Source organism: Saccopteryx bilineata, chromosome 4 (assembly GCF_036850765.1).
Source record: "Saccopteryx bilineata isolate mSacBil1 chromosome 4, mSacBil1_pri_phased_curated, whole genome shotgun sequence".
NCBI classification, from domain to species: domain Eukaryota; kingdom Metazoa; phylum Chordata; class Mammalia; order Chiroptera; family Emballonuridae; genus Saccopteryx; species Saccopteryx bilineata.
The window spans coordinates 299,750,875-299,769,238 of NC_089493.1; the positions used below are offsets into that span (position 1 = coordinate 299,750,875).

General features: G+C 53.2%; 1 protein-coding gene across 4 annotated transcripts in view; it reads left to right on the top strand.

Moving 5' to 3' along the window:
- Positions 1–11,597, top strand: part of CSF2RA (colony stimulating factor 2 receptor subunit alpha) — a 33,452-nt gene extending 21,855 nt beyond the window's left edge. For 3 of the 4 annotated variants that reach the window (XM_066275991.1, XM_066275989.1, XM_066275988.1), the window contains exons 7-12: positions 2,790–2,923; positions 4,540–4,723; positions 7,665–7,761; positions 8,625–8,759; positions 10,074–10,140; positions 10,905–11,597. In XM_066275991.1, the coding sequence (XP_066132088.1) occupies positions 2,790–2,923; positions 4,540–4,723; positions 7,665–7,761; positions 8,625–8,759; positions 10,074–10,140; positions 10,905–11,000 (713 nt within the window). In that variant the 3' untranslated portion in view covers positions 11,001–11,597. The remainder of the gene's footprint in view (positions 1–2,789; positions 2,924–4,539; positions 4,724–7,664; positions 7,762–8,624; positions 8,760–10,073; positions 10,141–10,904) is intronic. The other variant, XM_066275992.1, reaches the window with a different exon arrangement.
- The last annotated feature ends 6,767 nt before the right edge of the window (positions 11,598–18,364 follow it).

The following is an 18,364-nucleotide window of genomic DNA, read 5'->3' on the forward strand; positions in this document are numbered from 1 at the left end:
GCGCTCGTAAAACTCAGGATTTCCTGTCATGCCGGATAAGGCTGTTTTGTTTGATGGTGATGAGGTGACCTGTGGGAAGGCCCCTAAGGGTGTGTCCAGTCACAGGGGCAGGGGGAGAGCCAACACCGTGGAATCAGAGGGCTGGAACATGGACCTCTGATCTTCGGGGCACGGGGCGGGGCCGGGGACTGAATTCCATCACGGTGACCGCTGATTGAGTGGGATACGGCCATGGAAGGCAGGCTCTGTACGAGCCCCAAAAAGAATGGGGTTCACACCGCCCCTGGTGTGGTGCGTGCGTGGAAATTTGGGGAGAGTAGTGCGTTCTTTGTTCTCAGCTTGGAAACCCAGGGTCCAGGCGCCTGTCGACGTCAGTGTGGTCAGCCCTGCCCAACGCGCGTGGGGTTTGCTGTCCCAAGAGGAGCTCACTTGGTCCAAGTTGTCCAGACATAAGCTGAGAAGGTTCCATGCCCTGGCCGGGTGACTCGGTTAGAGCGTCGTCCTGAAGCACAGAGGTTGCCGGTTCGATCCCTGGTCGAGGCACATACAGGAACAGATCTATGTTTCTTTCTTTCTTTCTTTCTTTCTTTCTTTCTTTCTTTCTTTCTTTCTTTCTTTCTTTCTTTTCTTCTTCTTCTTCTTCCTCTTCTTCTTTCTCTTCTTCTTCCTCTTCTTCCTCTTCCTCTTCTTCCTCTTCTTCTTCCTCTTCCTCTTCTTCCTCTTCTTCTTCCTCTTCCTCTTCTCTCTCTTCTTCTTCCTCTTCCTCTTCCTCTTCCTCTTCTTCTTCCTCTTCTTCCTCTTCTTCTTCCTCTTCTTCTTTCTCTTCCTCTTCCTCTTCTTTTTCCTCTTCCTCTTCTTCCTCTTCTTCTTCTTCTTCCTCTTCTTCCTCTTCTTCTTCCTCTTCTTCCTCTTCCTCTTCTTCCTCTTCTTCCTCTTCTTCTTCCTCTTCTTCTTCTTCCTCTTCCTCTTCCTCTTCCTCTTCCCCTTCCCCTTCCTCCTCCTCCTTCTCCTCTTCTCCTTTTTCTTTCCCTTCCTCTCCTTCTCCTTCTTTCTCTTCCTCTTCCTCTTCCTCTTCCCCTTCCCCTTCCTCCTCCTCCTTCTTCTCCTCCTCCTTCTTCTTCTAATTCTTTCTCTTCTTCTTCTTCTTCTTCTCCTCCTCCTCCCCTCCTCCTCCTTCTTCTTCTTCTCCCTCTTCTCTCTAAAATTAACAAAATAAATATTTCTTAAAAATAAAGGTCCCAGCAGCGAATCAAGACTCCATGCTTCCAACGGAACAGACGCCCGTTAACACGAAATCAATTAACTACAGATTTATATTTTCTGATCCCTTTTTTCCGCTCATTTCTCCCAAACTTCCCTCTTCGTTTGGGCAACCCACTAATTCTGTTCTCTGTGTCTATGGGTCTGTTCTTGTTCTGTCACTTAGATTTCCGGGCAGGTAGAGAGGGATCACTTTGCAATGTATGCAAAGGTCCGATCATGGTGTTGGCCACCTGAGGCTAATTAATATACCGTTATATGTCAACTGTCATTTAAAAAAAATTTTTTTTTAAATATTATTTAAAAATAGAATTAGATAGTAGGCTCCCATCTCATTTATTGCTGTTTGGGGTCACAATGGATTAAATTCTGCATTTACTGTTTTTTCCTTTTTATTTTTTTCCTCTTTATTTATTTTTTTAATCTTTATTTAATTGATCTTAGAGAGAGGAAGAGAGAGAGTAGAAAAGAGACAGGAACCTTGATCCGCTCCCGTACGTGCCCTGACCGGGGATCGAACCGGGAACCAATGCTCCAGCCAACGGAGCTATCCAATAAACGGCCAGGGCTCCCTTTGCTGTTGAACCATTCTGCGGGGTCTTTTCAGATGTGCACCCGTGACCCCAATGAGAAGCTGTGTCCTCACCGAACCTGTGTGACCTCCGTTTCCCACACGCCCCTCGCTCTGGGTCGCCCCTCACCCCACCACTGGACCAACGGTCACATGTCCCCATAACCAAACCTACAGAGACAAAGTCTCTGTCTCCTTAGAGCCCAGCATGCTGCCGTGGGAGCCCCCATCTAATCCTGCCACGCACGCCCCTCGGGATTCACGGTGTCTTTCTTTGTTTGTTGTTATTTCTTTCTTTCTTTCTTTCCTTCTTCTTCTTCTTCTTCTTCCTCCTCTTCTTCTTCTTCCTCTTCCTCTTCTTCTTCCCCCTCTTCTTCTTCTTCTTCTTCTTCCTCTTCCTCTTCTTCTTCCTCTTCCTCTTCCTCTTCTTCTTTCTCTTCTTCTTCTTCTCCTTCTTCTTCATCTTCTTCTCCTTCTCCTTCTCCTCCTCCTTCTTCTTCTTTCTTCCTTGGTTTTTCCAGGGCTCTCTCTTTGTTCCAACACCATGCCCTGGGTGGCCCCCCACCCAGGCACCCTCCCATATGCCTAAGCTACACCGTCTTCTCCAGAGAATCCAGTCGCCCTTCTACCTGAGGGCTCCCTGCAACCTGAGGTTGTCCCAGAGATCTGAAGCTCATAGCTCCCTCACGAGCCATTTTCCTGGCCTCTGGATGTGTGTCTGCCTCCCCCCAACCCTGGGGTCTCCCGGGACCCAGACTCCCTGTCCCCAGCACAGAGAGGCCAGTCAATCATTGTCCCATAGCTGCAACATGCAGCCATGCCCACACCTCCTCCTGACCTAGAGCAGGCAGCCATCTCTAGAGGAACGGGTCTCCCCTGTGGGGGTCTCATCTCCGCAGCCCCCCGCCCGGGAGGAAGCATCCCAGCTCAAAGGGGGCATCCTGGGTTCTCCCCGCAGAAAGATACAACCCACCCACCAATATCACCGTCCACTGCAACGAATCCCACTGCCTGATCTCCTGGCTGAAGCCGAGGACCCGGCTGAATCCCTCCAACTGGGAGTTCCAGTACGAGCTGGACATCCGGAGGCAGGTGAGTGGACGGGGCTCTCTGTAGGTGGACACAGACCCCCCAGTTCTCACGGGTGTGCGCAAGGTGGTGTTGGGAATCCTGCAGCAAGTGCAGGAACAACAGGGCCAGCAGGGGCCTGGGCACCTGGACCCAGCGTGGACAGGCAGAAGCCTCCACTCCAGGTCCACCTGGACTTTCACAGAAACTCACCACGGGCTTGAGTTCTAGAATGAACAATGACTGGTCCCTCCTGGCCAGCCCCACCCTCCTTAGGCGGTCCCTGACTAGCTCCGCCCTCTGTAGGTGGTTCCCAACAAGCCCCACCCTCCATAGGCGGTTCCCAACCAACCCCACCTTCCATAGGCAGTTCCTGACAAGCCCCACCCTCTGTGGGCGGTTCCCAATCAGCCCCACCTTCCATAGGTGGTTCCTGACCAACCCCGCCTTCCATAGGCAGTTCCTGACAAGCCCCACCCTCTGTGGGCGGTTCCCAACCAGCCCCACCCTCCATAGGCGGTTCCTGACTAGCCCCACCCTCTGTAGGCGGTGCCCAACAAGCCCCACCCTCTGTAGGTGGTTCCCAACAAGCCCCGCCCTCCATAGGCGGTTCCCGACCAACCCCGCCTTCCATAGGCAGTTCCTGACAAGCCCCACCCTCTGTGGGCGGTTCCCAACCAGCCCCGCCCTCTGTAGGCGGTCCCCGGCCAGCCCTGCCCTCCATAGGCAGTCACATCTAGAGTAGCGGTGAACAGAAGTGTGTCCACTTGTCCGTCCATGACTGTCCTGGTTCCCCCAACGGTAGTGCTCAGAGGGTAGACTGGACAGACGCTCAGAAAAGCCTCTGAAATGGAGGAAATAAAACCTTTTCTGTGTTCTGTCTTTTTCTAGCCCAATGGGCTACCCAGCGGCATTCAAGAGGGGAGTCCACACTGTGACCCCCGAATGTCCCGCTTTGCATGTTAATCATAGTGTGGGTCACATGAAGCCACAGAAATGAAGATTGGGCCCTGTGGTGGCCGGGCTGGGGTGGGAGCTATACACTGAAGAGGGGGATGGTGTTTCCCTAGGGTACCATGTTGTCGCTGACATTGGGGGGGCTGCCAGTTGTCCCCCCACTGGGTGAAAACCGTTATGACATTCCACTACCTATGCCCTCTCTATCCGCGTGGGTCAAGAAAATGTTCCCTTGAGTGTAAGGAAGGTCACCTCTTCCTTCCAGACGCTAGATCATCCAGGTGTGCCTTGGTGACGTTGTTCAAGTCTTAGCTCCACTCTGACCCCGGGATCCTCCTCTAATCAAAGACGAAGCCGAACAGTCTCTATCTATGGGCTGCTGGCATCCCTTTCGCTGCCAAAAAAATGTCTCTGTGTCAGCTGGGACCCCGCTCGAAACCCGGGGGGGTGGTTATTCGGTGGACGAACGGGTGACTTGCTGTCACGATTCCGCCAGGCATCTCTTGTAAGTCTTTGGGGGGTTGCTTTTGGAAAACCCGATATTTCAGGCCTCCATGTGAGGGTTCTGTGTGGGTAGCAACACATTCACGCCCAGATCGAGAGTCAGGGTGCGCTCTGGTGTCTCACCCGTGTCTCCAGTGCAATCGAACCCACAGCTCCGCCCCTTCCCTGGCTCCACGCAGGGGGAAGCTCTGTCGGACGCCCCGTTGTTCCCGAGGGTGGAGGTGTCTGGCCTCTACGGCAGAGGGGACCACAGCTGGTACATCTTTCCGAGCCCGCAGCCCAGACCCAAACACACGGTGCAAATCAGGGCCGCGGACTCCCGGCTGCTGCAGTGGGGTGCCTGGAGCCGGCCCGTGGAGTTCGGTACGTACCCCCGTGAGCCCCACGGCGGGTGGCGGGAACACAAATTTGGGCTCAGACCTGCAGGAGGGGTGGGGGTCTCCGTGCACGGACCCTCTGCTGACCCGACACTTGAATCGAGGCTTGTGACCCCAAACGGAGGGGACAAGGGGAACAGCCTTCCTCACGTTCCCTGATGCCCTTCAGGAAATAGTCACTCCAGGTCACGTCAAACAGTTCCCAGCCTCAGACCCCGGTCGGGGCCAAGCTCGCTTCTAAATGGGGTACGAGGGGGTCTGTTTCCTCCTCGTCAGAAGGCAGCGGTTCTGGGAATTAAATGGACAATAGGAGTGGCTGACTTCCAGCCACCCAACCTTTTTTGGGTTTTTGTGGGTTTTTTTGTATTTTTCTGAAGTGAGAAGCTGAGAGACACAGAGAGAGACTCCTGCATGCACCCAAGCGGGATCCACCCGGCACGCCCACCAGGGGGCGATGCTCTGCCCACCATCTGGGGCATTGCTCCATTGCTCTGCAACCAAGCTCCTCTTAGTGCCTGAGGCGGAGGCCATGGAGCTGTCCTCAGCACCCGGGCTAACTTAGCTCCAATTGAGCTTTGGCTACATGAGGGGAAGAGAGGGACAGAAAGAAAGGAGAGGGGAAAGGCTGGAGAAGCAGATGGGCGCCTCTCCTGTGTGCCCTGGCTGGGAATCGAACCCAGGACTTCCACACACCAGGCTGACGCTGTATCTCTGAGCCAACCGGCCAGGGCCACTCCCTAACTTTTATTCCTTGGCCGTGTGGACTGAACTTAAAGAGCTTGTATTCTCCCACCGCATGGAATGTTCGAACGTTTCCAACAGTTAGTCAGCACTGTTTACCCTCGGACGCTTTTTAATTATTTTTGTGTGTGTGTGTGTAGTGGTTGTTTTTCCTTGTGGTCAAAGACCCATGAGTTTCATACGACTGCCAGCACAGAGTGGCGTATGAGAAACATACAGTCAGCCACGTTTCATCACCGGGAAGCGGTGGCTATACGTACACACAGCCAGGAATCAATTTGCACGCCCGGATCTAACGAACGATGGTTATGTGTAGGTAAATGGGGCTTTGCGAAAATGAAATAAACAGCCTGGCCAGGCGGTGGCGCAATGGATAGAGCGTCGGACTGCGATGTGGAAGGACCCAGGTTCGAGACCCCGAGGTCACCAGCTTGAGCGCGGGCTCATCTGGTTTGAGCAAAGCTCGCCAGCTTGAGCACAGGGTCGCTGGCTGGAGCAAGGGGTCACTCACTCTGCTGTAGCCCTCCGGTCAAGGCACATATGAGAAAGCAATCAATGAACAACTAAGGTGTCGCAAGGCACAACGAAAAACTAATGATTGATGCTTCTCATCTCTCTCCTTTCCTGTCTGTCTGTCCCTGTCTATCCCTCTCTCTGACTCTCTCTCTGTCTCTGTAAAAATATTTAAAAAACAAAAACAAAAAGGCTTTGGTGGGTTCAGAGATACTCCCGAGACAGGAGGGGAGAGAATGTACCAAACCGGAGAACATGCCTGCACGGCACGGAGGGTCTCACGGGTACGTATCCGGCAGGAATGATCGGACAAGAAAAGCCGGCAGCAGAAAGGCCGACGGCCCAATGTAAAAATGGGTTAAAAAGTGGGCAACAGGGAAAGAACAATACACGTGTCCAGCCGTGTGGCTGGACATTGTCTCACGTGCATTCGGCTTAGCATCCGCAATAAGCACTTTTTATAAATTATATATACATATAATATATAATATATATATATATTGTACTGTAGTTAGTGCATTTTATTTATGTATTTTATTTATTTTATTTTATTTACAGAGACAGATAGAGAGAGGGATAGACAGGGATAGACAGACAGGAACCGAGAGAGATGAGAAGCATCAATTCTTTGTTGCGATACCTCAGTTGTTCATTGATTGCTTTCTCATATGTGCGTTGACCGGGGACCTTCAGCAGACCAAGTGACCCCTTGCTCGACCCAGCGACCTTGGGTCCAAGCTTCTGAGCTTTTTTGCTCAAAGCAGATGAGCCTGCGCTCAAGCTGGCGACCTCGGGGTCTCGAACCTGGGTCCTTCCGCATCCCAGTCCGACGCTCTATCCACTGTGCCACCACCTGGTCAGGCTAGTTAGGTGCATTTTAGCCGTTAATACAGAAATTCCTCCAAACGGTGGACACTCAATTTGGTTATGACAATTCTCACAGACTTAGTTGTTCTAATTGGATTTTCAAAGACAAACATGCTCTCTCTTTCTCTCTGTCTCTGTCTCTCTCCCTCTCTCTCTTTGTCTCTCTCTAAAATGAATATATGAAGTCTTTTTAAAATTTTAATAAAAACCGGACCGGTGGTAGTGCATTAGATAAAAGCATCAACCTGAAATGCTGAGGTCGCCGGTTCGATACCCTGGGCTTGCCTGGTCAAGGCACATATGGGAGTTGATGCTTTCTGCTCCTCCCCCTTCTCTCTCTCTCTCTCTCTCTCTCTCTTTTTTGAAATGAATAAATAGTCTTTAAAAAAAATTTAAACAAAGAGATATAACGTCCTGCGTTGTGAGAAGGACACGTTCATTGTAGAAAAAGCTGATTGTTGATACACAAACTGTGAAGCCTTGAACCAAGGGGACCCCAGCTTTGCTCAGGCTGCATGCATGAAAATATGTATTTATACGTGTAAAGTTGGGGTGTCGGGCTCTGGGGGTTGCCACATTCTCGGGGGGCAGTTTTCACGCGTTTCGGGTGCTCGCGCCCACGGGCTGGGTCCCGTGGGTGAGCGTGTATCGGCCAAGTTCTCAGGGCTGGGTGCTTTCCCGTAGAGCGTGCGAATCCTGCAGCTCTGGGTGCGTGTTCTTCGCTGTGAGCCAGGCGGGGGCCGAGGCGGTCGCACGTGCTGACCGCTCACCCCCAGGGGCGTCCCTGCCCTGTCCTCTGTCCGCAGGCTCCGGAGAACAAGAAGGCAGCCCGGTGTACATGTACGTGCTGGTGGTCCTGGGGACCCTCGTCTGCGTCCTGGTGTTCGCCTGCCTCTTTAAAAGGTAACCCTCTCCCCTCAGAGGTGAGGTGCCTGTCCCCAAACTCAGTCCATCTATCTCTCTCTCTCCCTCTCTCCTTCTCTCTCCCCCCTCTCTATCCCTCCTCTCTCTCCCAGACTCTCTCACTCTCTCTCCTTCTCTCTCTCTTTCTTCCTCTCTCTTTCTCTCTCTCCCTCTCTTTCTTCCTCTCTCTCATTCTCTCTCTCCCTCTCTCTTCCTCCTCTCTCTTCACCTCTCTCTCTGTCTCTCTCCCTCTCTTTCTCTCCCTCTTCCCTCTCTTTCTCCAACTCTCTCTCTCCCTGACTCTCTCTCTCTTTCTTCCTCTCTCTCTCTCTCATTCTCTCTCCTTCTCTCTCCCCCTCTCTCTCCCTCTCTCTTCCCCTCTCTTTGTCTCTCTCCCTCTCTCTCTCCCTCTCTGTCTTCCTCTCTCTCATTCTTTCTCTCATTCTCTCTCTTCCTCTCTCTTTCTTCTCTCTCTCCCTCTCTCTCTGTCTCTCTCCCTCTCTTTCTCTCCCTCTTCCCTCTTTCTCCGACTCTCTCTCTCTCCCTGACTCTCTAACTCTCTCTTTCTCTCTTTCTTCCTCTCTCTCTCTCCTTCTCTCTCCCCCTCTCTCTCTCTCTCTGTCTCTCTCCCTCTCTCTCTCTCCCTCTTCTCTCTCTCTCTCCCCCTCTCTCTCCCTGACTCTTTAACTTTCTCTCTCTCTCCCTCTCTCTCTCCCTCTCTGTCTTCCTCTCTCTCTCATTCTCTCTCTCCTTCTCTCTCCTCCTCTCTCTTTCTTCTCTCTCTCCCTCTCTTTCTCCAACTCTCTCTCTCTCCCTGACTCTCTAACACTCTCTCTCTCTCTCTCTCTCTCTCTCTCTCAAAGAGGGAGGCCTCCTGCAGAGAAACCAGCTGTCCTAGGCCAGAGGGTCAGCGGGAGCCTTTCCCAGCCTAGAAAAACAGCCCGTGAGAGAAGCAGCTTTGACGGAGGGGGTGGATGGAGCTCAGGAAGTCCTCTCCGGTGCCGTGGAGCCAGGGTGGTCGATGCTACCAGCAAACCCAAGGGGGAGGGGTCTCCTTCTGACCCTGGATGGGGACCCCAGAGGCACGGCCTGAGAGGGTGGTGTTCGTGTGGCTGAGCTGACCGCTCGTGAGAGTCCAGCTGTGCTTATAAACCTGCCGTCATGCTTTGTGGCGCTTGCTGGCCCTGACCATCCCCTTAACTTCCTTCATGTCCCCCTATAAGTCTCACTGAGCCCTTGGGGGTCCAACCCAGCCAGCCCCCTTTCCCGGGAGCTCTGTCGGGGGACCCCAACGGAAGGCGGAGTGCCCGACCACCACACCACCCAGGGCTCAGGACAGGGGTGTAGCGGCGAGGCCGGCGAGGAGGAAATAGGAACAGGGACGGAGAGCGTGACTTACACGGAGTTTTCTAAGGAAGAGCCGTGCAAGGGTCCTGGGGCCAGCGGGAGGAATGGCCACAAGCCAGATGGTTTGAAACCACAAACATTCTTCCTCCCCATGTGTGGTTCAGGGGTCTCAGGGCCACGCTCCCTCCAGGGGCTCCAGGGAGGGTCCCTCCTGCCTCTCCCAGCTCCTGGGGCTCCCGGGGCTGGTGGCCGCCTCCCTCCCATCTCTGCCTCCGTCCCCACGTGGCTTCTCCTCTGTGTCTGTGTCTCCTCCTCCATCTCTTCTAAGGTCCCTGTCACTGGGAGCCTGCAGGGCCCCCCCTGACCCAGGGTGACTCCTCTCAGACCCTTCCCTTCATCCCGTCTGCACAAGACCCTGTTTCCAAAGACATTCCCGTTCCCTGTCCTGAGGTCAGGACTCTCACATCTATCTTTGGGGGCCACCATTCCAGCTCAGCACAACCACGCGCTCCTGTCCCGGAAAGTTCATAAACGCCCCCCTTTGGAAATGCAGGAAGACTCTGACATTCTGCCCCCAAAGCCATGTGCTCGTTAAGGGATGACCTAAAAACCGGTCACAAGTGTGCAGGGAAGAAGGGACATTTGCCTCGTGAGCCCCCAGCCTTCCGCACCAGAGACCTTGGACACCCCCCACGTGGCTGCGTGGCCCCCACCCCCACCCTCACGTCCATCCCCGCATCTGAGTGACAGAGTGACAATTCTAGAAAGAGACCCTCATGGTCACCACGCTGTCTCCTGTTTTCCGCTCGCAGAGATGAGGGTCGATTCTCCCGGGTGCCTGAATGACGTTGCTCTGAGGAGATGAGCCCGGATGCTTGGCTCGGGGCGTGTCTGGGGTCCCCAATGTGGCCATGGGGACAACTCTGACATCAGACGCCCGGCTGACAGGTGTTTTCTCTCACTAGATTCCTCGGGACGCCAATTCCGCAGGTCAAAGATAAACTGACCGCTAACCACCCAGCTGACGACCAGGTTCGTATGGGGGTGGAGGGTGAGCCGTGTTGTAGCAAGGCTCAGGGACCCTGTAGTGTCCCCTTGTCACTGATTTCTATGTCCCCCGCCAAGAGAGGCCACAGGAGGTGGCTGAAACCCCATGTCCTGCTCAGGGGAGGTCTTCTCCTGGGGTCAGCAGTTAGGTCTTGTCAGTGAGCTAAGTCTGGGGAGATTGAAAGACAGACAGACAGACAGGCAGACAGAAGAGGGTCTGAGCTAACGTCCTAGAGAGAGTGCCCACAGGGAGTGATGAGTGACATGTGACGGTGACACCAGCAGTCCTGATACTTCACTGAGGGTCCTTCTCATGTGTCACTGTCCCCGGGGCAGAGAGGGACCATGTCCTTCCCTTGCTGGTGACTCGAGCTCTGTCCTGTGGATGCCCCAGCATAGCCACCTGCTCACAGCCCACGCACCCCTCAAAGACCTAGACACTGTTTGTGTCATTATCAGCACCCCACACCCTCACCTTTCTCCATCCCTGGCTCCCCGGGACCTCCACGTCCCTGCCCACCTCACATCACCAGGACAAGCCACCTCCCCTGCCTTCCTTTCTAAGTACCACCCTGCCTCAGGACCTTTGCACCTCCTGTGCCGTTCATCCCGTCTCCCACTCGCGAGCCATTCTCACAGGTGGACCTGCTCAGACGCCAGCTAGAAGACCACACCCGTCTGGATCTGTCTGTAGCTTTTGCGCCACCCTCGGCAAACCTGATGCCCCCTCTTCTTCCTCCCCTCCCCAGATCATCTGGGAGAAATTCACGCCCCCCGCGGGGAAAGGGAACCACGAAGAGGTCTTGACCGTAGAAGAGGTCCGAAACTTGAAGGCGGGCGTGTGAATCTCGGGATGCCTCCAGCCCCGAGTCACCCTGGAATATGAGTGTGTGTGTGTGTGTGTGTGTGTGTGAGTGTGTGTGTGTGAGTGTGTGTCATTGTTTTACACATTTACAGTTTTCAATTTTTTACTCTGTGAATCTGGAGAGAGAGAAAAAAAACCCAGTTATTAATAAGGACTCCCAATGGCTAACGGGGGCCCAGCAAACATTCCTGTAACGGGCTTGTCCCATAACCAGCAACTGAGCCGCCCTTATAAAGCAGTCCCTGGAATCCTGTCTCCACCAATCCCAGCCCCATCAGCATCTTCACCGACCAATCACAGCACTTCATTTCTGACCAGGGTCTTGTTCAGACCAATCAAACTGCGAGGATTTGGAGCCTTCATTTGCATGAAGGCAGACCAATCAGGGAGTAGGGGTGGGGACTGCTGTCTATATAAGCAGCCCCCTCCTCCCTGGGCTGGGGAAGGACATTTGAGACCCTTCCCACGGGGCATGGAGAGTTCTGTCTTCTGCTTCCTGTGTCAGGGCTGAGCTTGTTTGCACTTAAAAGTTTTCTTTGCACTTAAATAAAGTTTTCTTTTTTTTTTTTTTCACCACACCCCAAATTTGGGCATCGGAACATTCCCATTCTCCCTCCCCTCTGTCCTCTGTGCTTTAGCAATAGCGTGAGATCCACACACCCTGCTGGACAAGTGACCACAACCTTGGCCGCAGTTCATAGAGCTTCCCGGCTCCCTCCCGTAGGGACCTTGCCGTGACACGAGGCCAGTACATCCTGGAGTGACAGCTCCCAGCTGACGGTCCCCTTTGTTATGCAAGGTGACACGGCCATAGATCTCGGGGAGTGAGTGTGCCGATGGCAAGGTGACCGATATTCCGTCGACCGCACCCCACGGGGATTGGGACGGGGAACGTCTTTGGGGATGCTGCCCTCGGCGGGTATGTTGGCAGCCGCTGGGGAGCTACAGAGAGCGTCCGACAGACAAACAGGGTCACCTCAGCGTTGCCTCTGGTGACCGGGAGAAGTCTGAAAGGGACCGGTAGGTGTCACCGCCACGAGTGAGCCCTGAGCCATCCGCGGACCTCAGAACTCACCCCGGAGGGACGGGATGAGGACCCCGAGATCTGTCCCCGTCCCTGGAGTGCATCCTCTATTACAAACCACTGACGGTGATCAAAGTGCCTTTCTGAATTCGGGGAATCAGTCCCCCTTGAGAAGTGGGTTTGGGGCGGGGGGACTGTGAGTGACCTGGGACGTGTAACTAGTGACTCGCATGATCGGTGTCGGGAAGTGGCTCAAAATATCACACCCACGATGCAGCTGGGCATTTCTGTGCATAAAAGCCACCCCTTAATAAAACGGGGGAGCTCACCAGACGCCCCCACAACGAAGGGCCAGATGAGGTTGTATCCCTAGGTGGCCCCACGGGTGACCACGCCATGTTGGTCCCGGACTCGAGAGCCCAGCTCACCTCCTGGGGGCTTCCCCAGTGAAAGCCCCTAATTGTGTGTGTCTTGACCCCAGGGCTTCCCGGCTCCAGCCTGCTTTCCGGTTCTTCCAGCAAAAGTGCCCCTGAGACCCCGGCACATGTGACAGCAGAAGTTACCGCGGTCACTCGGAGACATCTCGGGCCACTCTGCAGCCAGCATGATCCCACCCGCTGCCGGCCTGGTCCTTGTGGGGGGGTTCACACTCTATCTAGCTCAGCGGGTGTTCACTGGGCACCGATACTGGCACCAGCTCTGGGTGTGGCCGAGAGACACCGGAGGCACATTTGCCCCACCATGAAGGTCTGAGTCTGGGGTCCTCAACGACTGGTCTTGCGCCTCACTCTTGCACTGGGCGAGCCCAGACTCGAAGGGTCACTCCTGGCAGCGTGAAAACCTGGGGACCGGCCTCCACAGCTGTGTGACCTTGGGCAACGGGCTTGCCCTCTCTGGGCCTCTCCCGGATGCATCTGTGAAATGGGGCTGAGAACAGCCCTCAACATCCCCGAGGGGAGTCTGGGGTTGGAGGTGCGGAGGGTCAGGGGCAGGCGAACTTTGCAGATCCCTGAAAAATCGCTACCGTGTCCCCCTTGTTGCGTGCGTCACCAGGGACAGAAGTGGCCGGGATGCAGTCGGACGGAGGAGGCTTTAAATGAGCCACGATTCTGTCGGAGACCCCGAACCGGCTTCTTGGCTCACCCCAATCTTCTAGGCAGATGGGAGCCCCAGCGCTTTTGGGGCCAAAGAGGAATCCCAGACTCCCCATTTGTGTGAATCTCATGTCACCCCACTAGAGCCCAGCCCTGCGAGTCGAGACCTGCCGGGATGTCTCTTTTTAGGGGGAAGAGTACCAGGTGAGAGCGTCCAGGCTCAGGGAGCTGTGCCCACCCACAAGGGTTCATGACAATGACACCCCGTTTTTGCTACCACAGCCTATTTATTCTGTTTTTGTAGATGACGGGGGGGACTGGGAAGTTTGGGGTGCAGGCCATCACTCGAGGCAGCAACAACGTCCTTTGTGTTAGAGGCAGAAATATATATAAAAAAGGGGGGGTCCTGGCCGGTTGGCTCAGTGGTAGAGCGTCGGCCTGGCGTGCAGAAGTCTCGGATTCAATTCCCGGCCAGGGCACACAGGAGAAGCGACCATTTGCTTCTCCACCCCCCTCCTCCTTCCTCTCTGTCTCTCTCTTTCTTCCCCTCCCGCAGCCGAGGCTCCATTGGAGCAAAGATGGCCCGGGCGCTAGAGTGCTCTGGTCTCGGCAGAGCGACGCCCCGGAGGGGCAGAGCATCACCCCCTGGTGGGCAGAGCGTCGCCCCCTGGTGGGCGTGCCGGGTGGATCCCGGTCGGGCGCATGTGGGAGTCTGTCTGACTGTCTCTCCCCGTTTCCAGCTTCAGAAAAAAAAATACAAAAAAAAGGGGGGGGACACAGGGTTTTGCTGCATTAGAAGCCCTGGGGTGCGGGAGGGGGACAGGGAGAGGGCTCTCAGGGACCTCACGGGGATTCGTGACGTTGCACATTGGTCTGCAATGTGCAAGCAGCCAGGGCAAGCCGCCAGTGTTGGTGCAGACTCCAGTTCGTAACAATGTATCCGTGTGGCTCATCAGTAGTATCGGATGTCAAACAGGGACCCTGGTGGGGCAGGTGGGAGGGCCCACGGGGGCTCCCCACACCCAAGGCTGACGAGAAAATGATCAAAGCTGTTTGCCGTCATCATGCAGGTCCCCGAGGGCAGAGGCTCGGTGACCGCTGGAAGTTTTGACGGGAAGGGGAGACCCACAGAAGATGCGAGGGTGTTTGGGAGGAATACGTGGTCTCCACGGACTCTGTGTTTTAGGTGGTGGGACACAAAAATGTAGACAGAAGAGGGACAGTTCCGGACACACATGGGGATGGGACTCAGGGAGCAGTGACCACCTCGGACTTGCAGGCCACACACTTCTGTCCTCTCTCTGTCCTCTCTCTGTCCCCATCACTCTGTCTCTGTCCATGTGTGCCCACCCATCTTTCTATCTGTCTTATGTATGTGTGTACGTATCTGTGTATGTATCTATTCAATATCTATCTACCTATATTTATCATCTATTATCTGTCTATTCAATATCTATCTACCTATATCTATCATCTATCATCTATCTATTTATCTATCTATTATACCACCAATCTATCTACCCATTATCTATGTTTCTATCTATCTATTATAATCACCTATCTATCTACCTATCATCTACCTATCATTTATCTATCTATTCAATATCTATCTACCTATATTTATCATCTATCATCTATCTATCTATCTATCTATCTATCATCTATCTACATCTATCTATCTATCTATTTATCATCTATATATCTACCTATCATCTATAATGTATCTATTATCTATTTATCTACCTATTATATCACCTATCTATCCATCATCTATCTATCATCTATTTATCATCTATCTATCTATCTATCTATCTATTTATCTATCTATTATACGACCTATCTATCTACCCATTATCTATGTTTCTATCTATCTATTATAATCAACTATCTATCTACCCATCATCTACCTATCATTTATCTATCTATCTATTCAGTATCTATCTACCTATATTTATCATCTATCTCTCTATATCTATCTATCTATCATCTATCTACATCTATCTATCTATCCACCTATCTATAATCTATAATGTATCTATCTATTATCTATCTATCTACCTATTATATCACCTATCTATCTATCATCTATCATCTATTTATCATCTATCTATCTATCTATCTATCTATCTATCTATCTATCTATCATCTAACTATCATCTATCTATCATCTATCTATCTGTCTATGTATTATATCACCTATCTACCCATTATCTATCTATCATCTATCTACCTATCTATAATCTATAATGTATCTATCTATTATCTATCTATCTACCTATTATATCACCTATCTATCATCTATCTATCATCTATTTATCATCTATCTATCTACCCATCATGTATCTATCATTTATCTATCTCTCTATCTATTATATCACCTATCTATCTTCCCATCATCTATTTATCATTTATCTATCTATCATCTATCTATCATCTATCATCTAACTAGCATCTATCTATCATCTATCTATCTATCTATCTATCTATCTATCTATCTATCTATCTATTCACCACGTCCCTGTCTGCCTCCCTCCGTCCCCCTGTTGCTGTCCTTCTGTCCTCCCTCCCTCTCCGTCGAGAGTCCCCCTCTGATGTGCACAGAGCCCTCTGACCTATCTGCACCGAGGGTCTCAGGCCCCTCCCTCCCAGGGACACTGCCCACTGAGCCCCTGACACGGGGGGGGGGACCCCACTGTCAGTGACACCTGCCTCCCTCCCTGGGGGCTCAGCCTGGCCCGCCCTCCTTCCCCAGGCAGGGGCGTGGTCTCCGAGGGTAAAACAGGCTGTGGAAAGTCTGAGTCACCGAGCCTGTGTCTCCAGCGTGGTCTCTTCCTCTTCTGATAAGCCACCCACCACCTCAGCATCGATGTGCGATTTGCACACAGACAAACACGCCCATCCTGACCTCACGGTCCTGGGAGGGTCACAGACGTGAACCAACCCTGCGTGAGCCCATCGCCTCCACCGCCCCGGGGCCTCCCTGCGGACGGCCGCCCGTCGTCCCTTCGCCAAATGCGGACACGGTGCCCTCACAGGGGACACGCGCCATCTCGGGGTTCCGGACACGGAATCGCACGGCCCGAGGTCTGTGTGGGGGACCGGCTCTTGTGAGCCCAGCGTGTCTTCAAGATGCGTCCATGTGCACGCTTTAGTGTAGGGGTCCCCAAACTTTTTACACAGGGGGCCAGTTCACTGTCCCTCAGACCGTTGGAGGGCCGGACTATAAAAAAAAACTATGAACAAATCCCTATGCACACTGCACATATCTTATTTTAAAGTAAAAGAACAAAACGGGAACAAATACAATATTTAAAATAAAGACCAAGTCAATTTAAGTCAACAAACTGACCAGTATTTCAGTGGGAACTATGCTCCTCTCACTGACCACCAATGAAAGAGGTGCCCCTTCCGGAAGTGCGGCGGGGGCTGGATAAATGGCCTCAGGGGGCCGCATGCTTTAGTGTGTACATCAGTCACCGGTGGACTTTTTCTATTTTTGTTTTAATTTTTCCTTTTTCTGCTACTCTTTACATTCAATTCTTTTCTGCATTAGATACAGATGTACAACATCATCGTTAGACACTTGAATCAGTTACACAGGGGTCGGGAACCTTCTTGGCTGAGAGAGCCATGAACGCCACATATTTTAAAATGTCATTCCGGCCTGACCTGTGGTGGCGCAGTGGATAAAGCGTCGACCTGGAAATGCTGAGGTTGCCGGTTCAAAACCCTGGGCTTGCCTGGTCAAGGCACATATGGGAGTTGATGCTTCCAGCTCTTCCCCCCGTCTCTCTCTCCTCTCTCCCTCTATCTCTGTCTCTCTCTCTCTCTCCTCTCTAAAATGAATAAATAAAAATGTCATTCCGTGAGAGCCATACAACGACCTGTGGACGTGACGCATCATCCAATAAAAATGTGGTGTCGTCCCGGAAGACAGCTGTGATTGGCTCCAGCCACCCGCCACCATGAACGTGAGCGGTAGGAAATGAATGGATTGTGATCCATGAGAATGTTTTATATTTTTAATGTTACTATGTTGTTGTTTTTTTATTAAAGATGTGTCTGCGAGCCAGAGGCAGCCATCCAACGAGCCACATCTGGCTCGCGAGCCATCGGTTCCCGACCCCTGAGTTATAGGATGATTCGTCCTCCTGTGAGACTAGTGCCCACCTGGCCCCCTGCGTAGAGATGACCATAGGACTGACTCTGTTTGCTGTGCTGGACGTGACGTCCTGTGACTGCCCACCTGTGCCCCTTCTCCTTGGTCACCCGGACCCCCACCCTCCCTGCCCTCTATTCTCTGCGTCTCTGTGCCTGTTTCTCTTTTATGTGCTCGTTTATTCTGTTTCTTAGACGCCACATCCAACTGAGATCACACGGCCCTTGGCTCTCTCCGTCTGACCTGTCGGTTGGTCTCATAACCCCAGTCATTCTTCTCTTCCGATTCCCTCCGACACCGGACGTGGACGCAGCATCGACCAGAGCCCGATATTTGCACGGAAGGTGTCCGCTCACGGCCATGACGGGGACCCTCCAGCCCCCAGCGTCCTGGCTGGTCCAGTGCGGGATTCCCTGACGCGTCTCTGCGGCCCCGTCTGCACAGAGCCCTCACGTCTCCACCCCCGGGGGGTGTCGATGGACGGAGTGTATTCATGCAACTTCTTTCCAATCCGAAGCGAAGAGCTACGCCCCCCTCCTCCGCCACGGGCAGTCCTGGTTCCCTCTCAGAACCTCCCACAGGGTGCTGGGTCCGGCAGCAAAGGCTCAACTGGCTCTCAAAATAAACAGCAAGAGTCTAAGACGGGCAGAGTGACTGGGAGGTAGGTAACACAATGAGGTCTTCCGTAGCCGGGGCGTGGACGGCTGGCTCAACTGGCTCTCAAAATAAACAGCAGGAGTCTAAGACGGGCAGAGTGACCGGGGGGGGGGGGGTAGGTAAGACAGTGAGGTCTTCCGTAGTCGGAGCGTGGACGGCTGACCCGAGTTGTGGCACGGCCCCACACGCGGCCATTTGGGTCTCCTTTGCGGTCACCCTGTGGTCAGAGGGTCGTGGATGGGGGTGAGCGGGAGAGGGAGTATTTCTCACAAGGAGAACGCTGTCACCCTCTGCACACAGCCTTGGGGGATGTCCGTGGGCCACTCGGTACCAGAGAGACCAGCAGGCTTTCCAAAGCTCCGCTGCTGGGATTCTCCATCCTGGCCCGGACAGTTCCGGTTCTCCCGGAA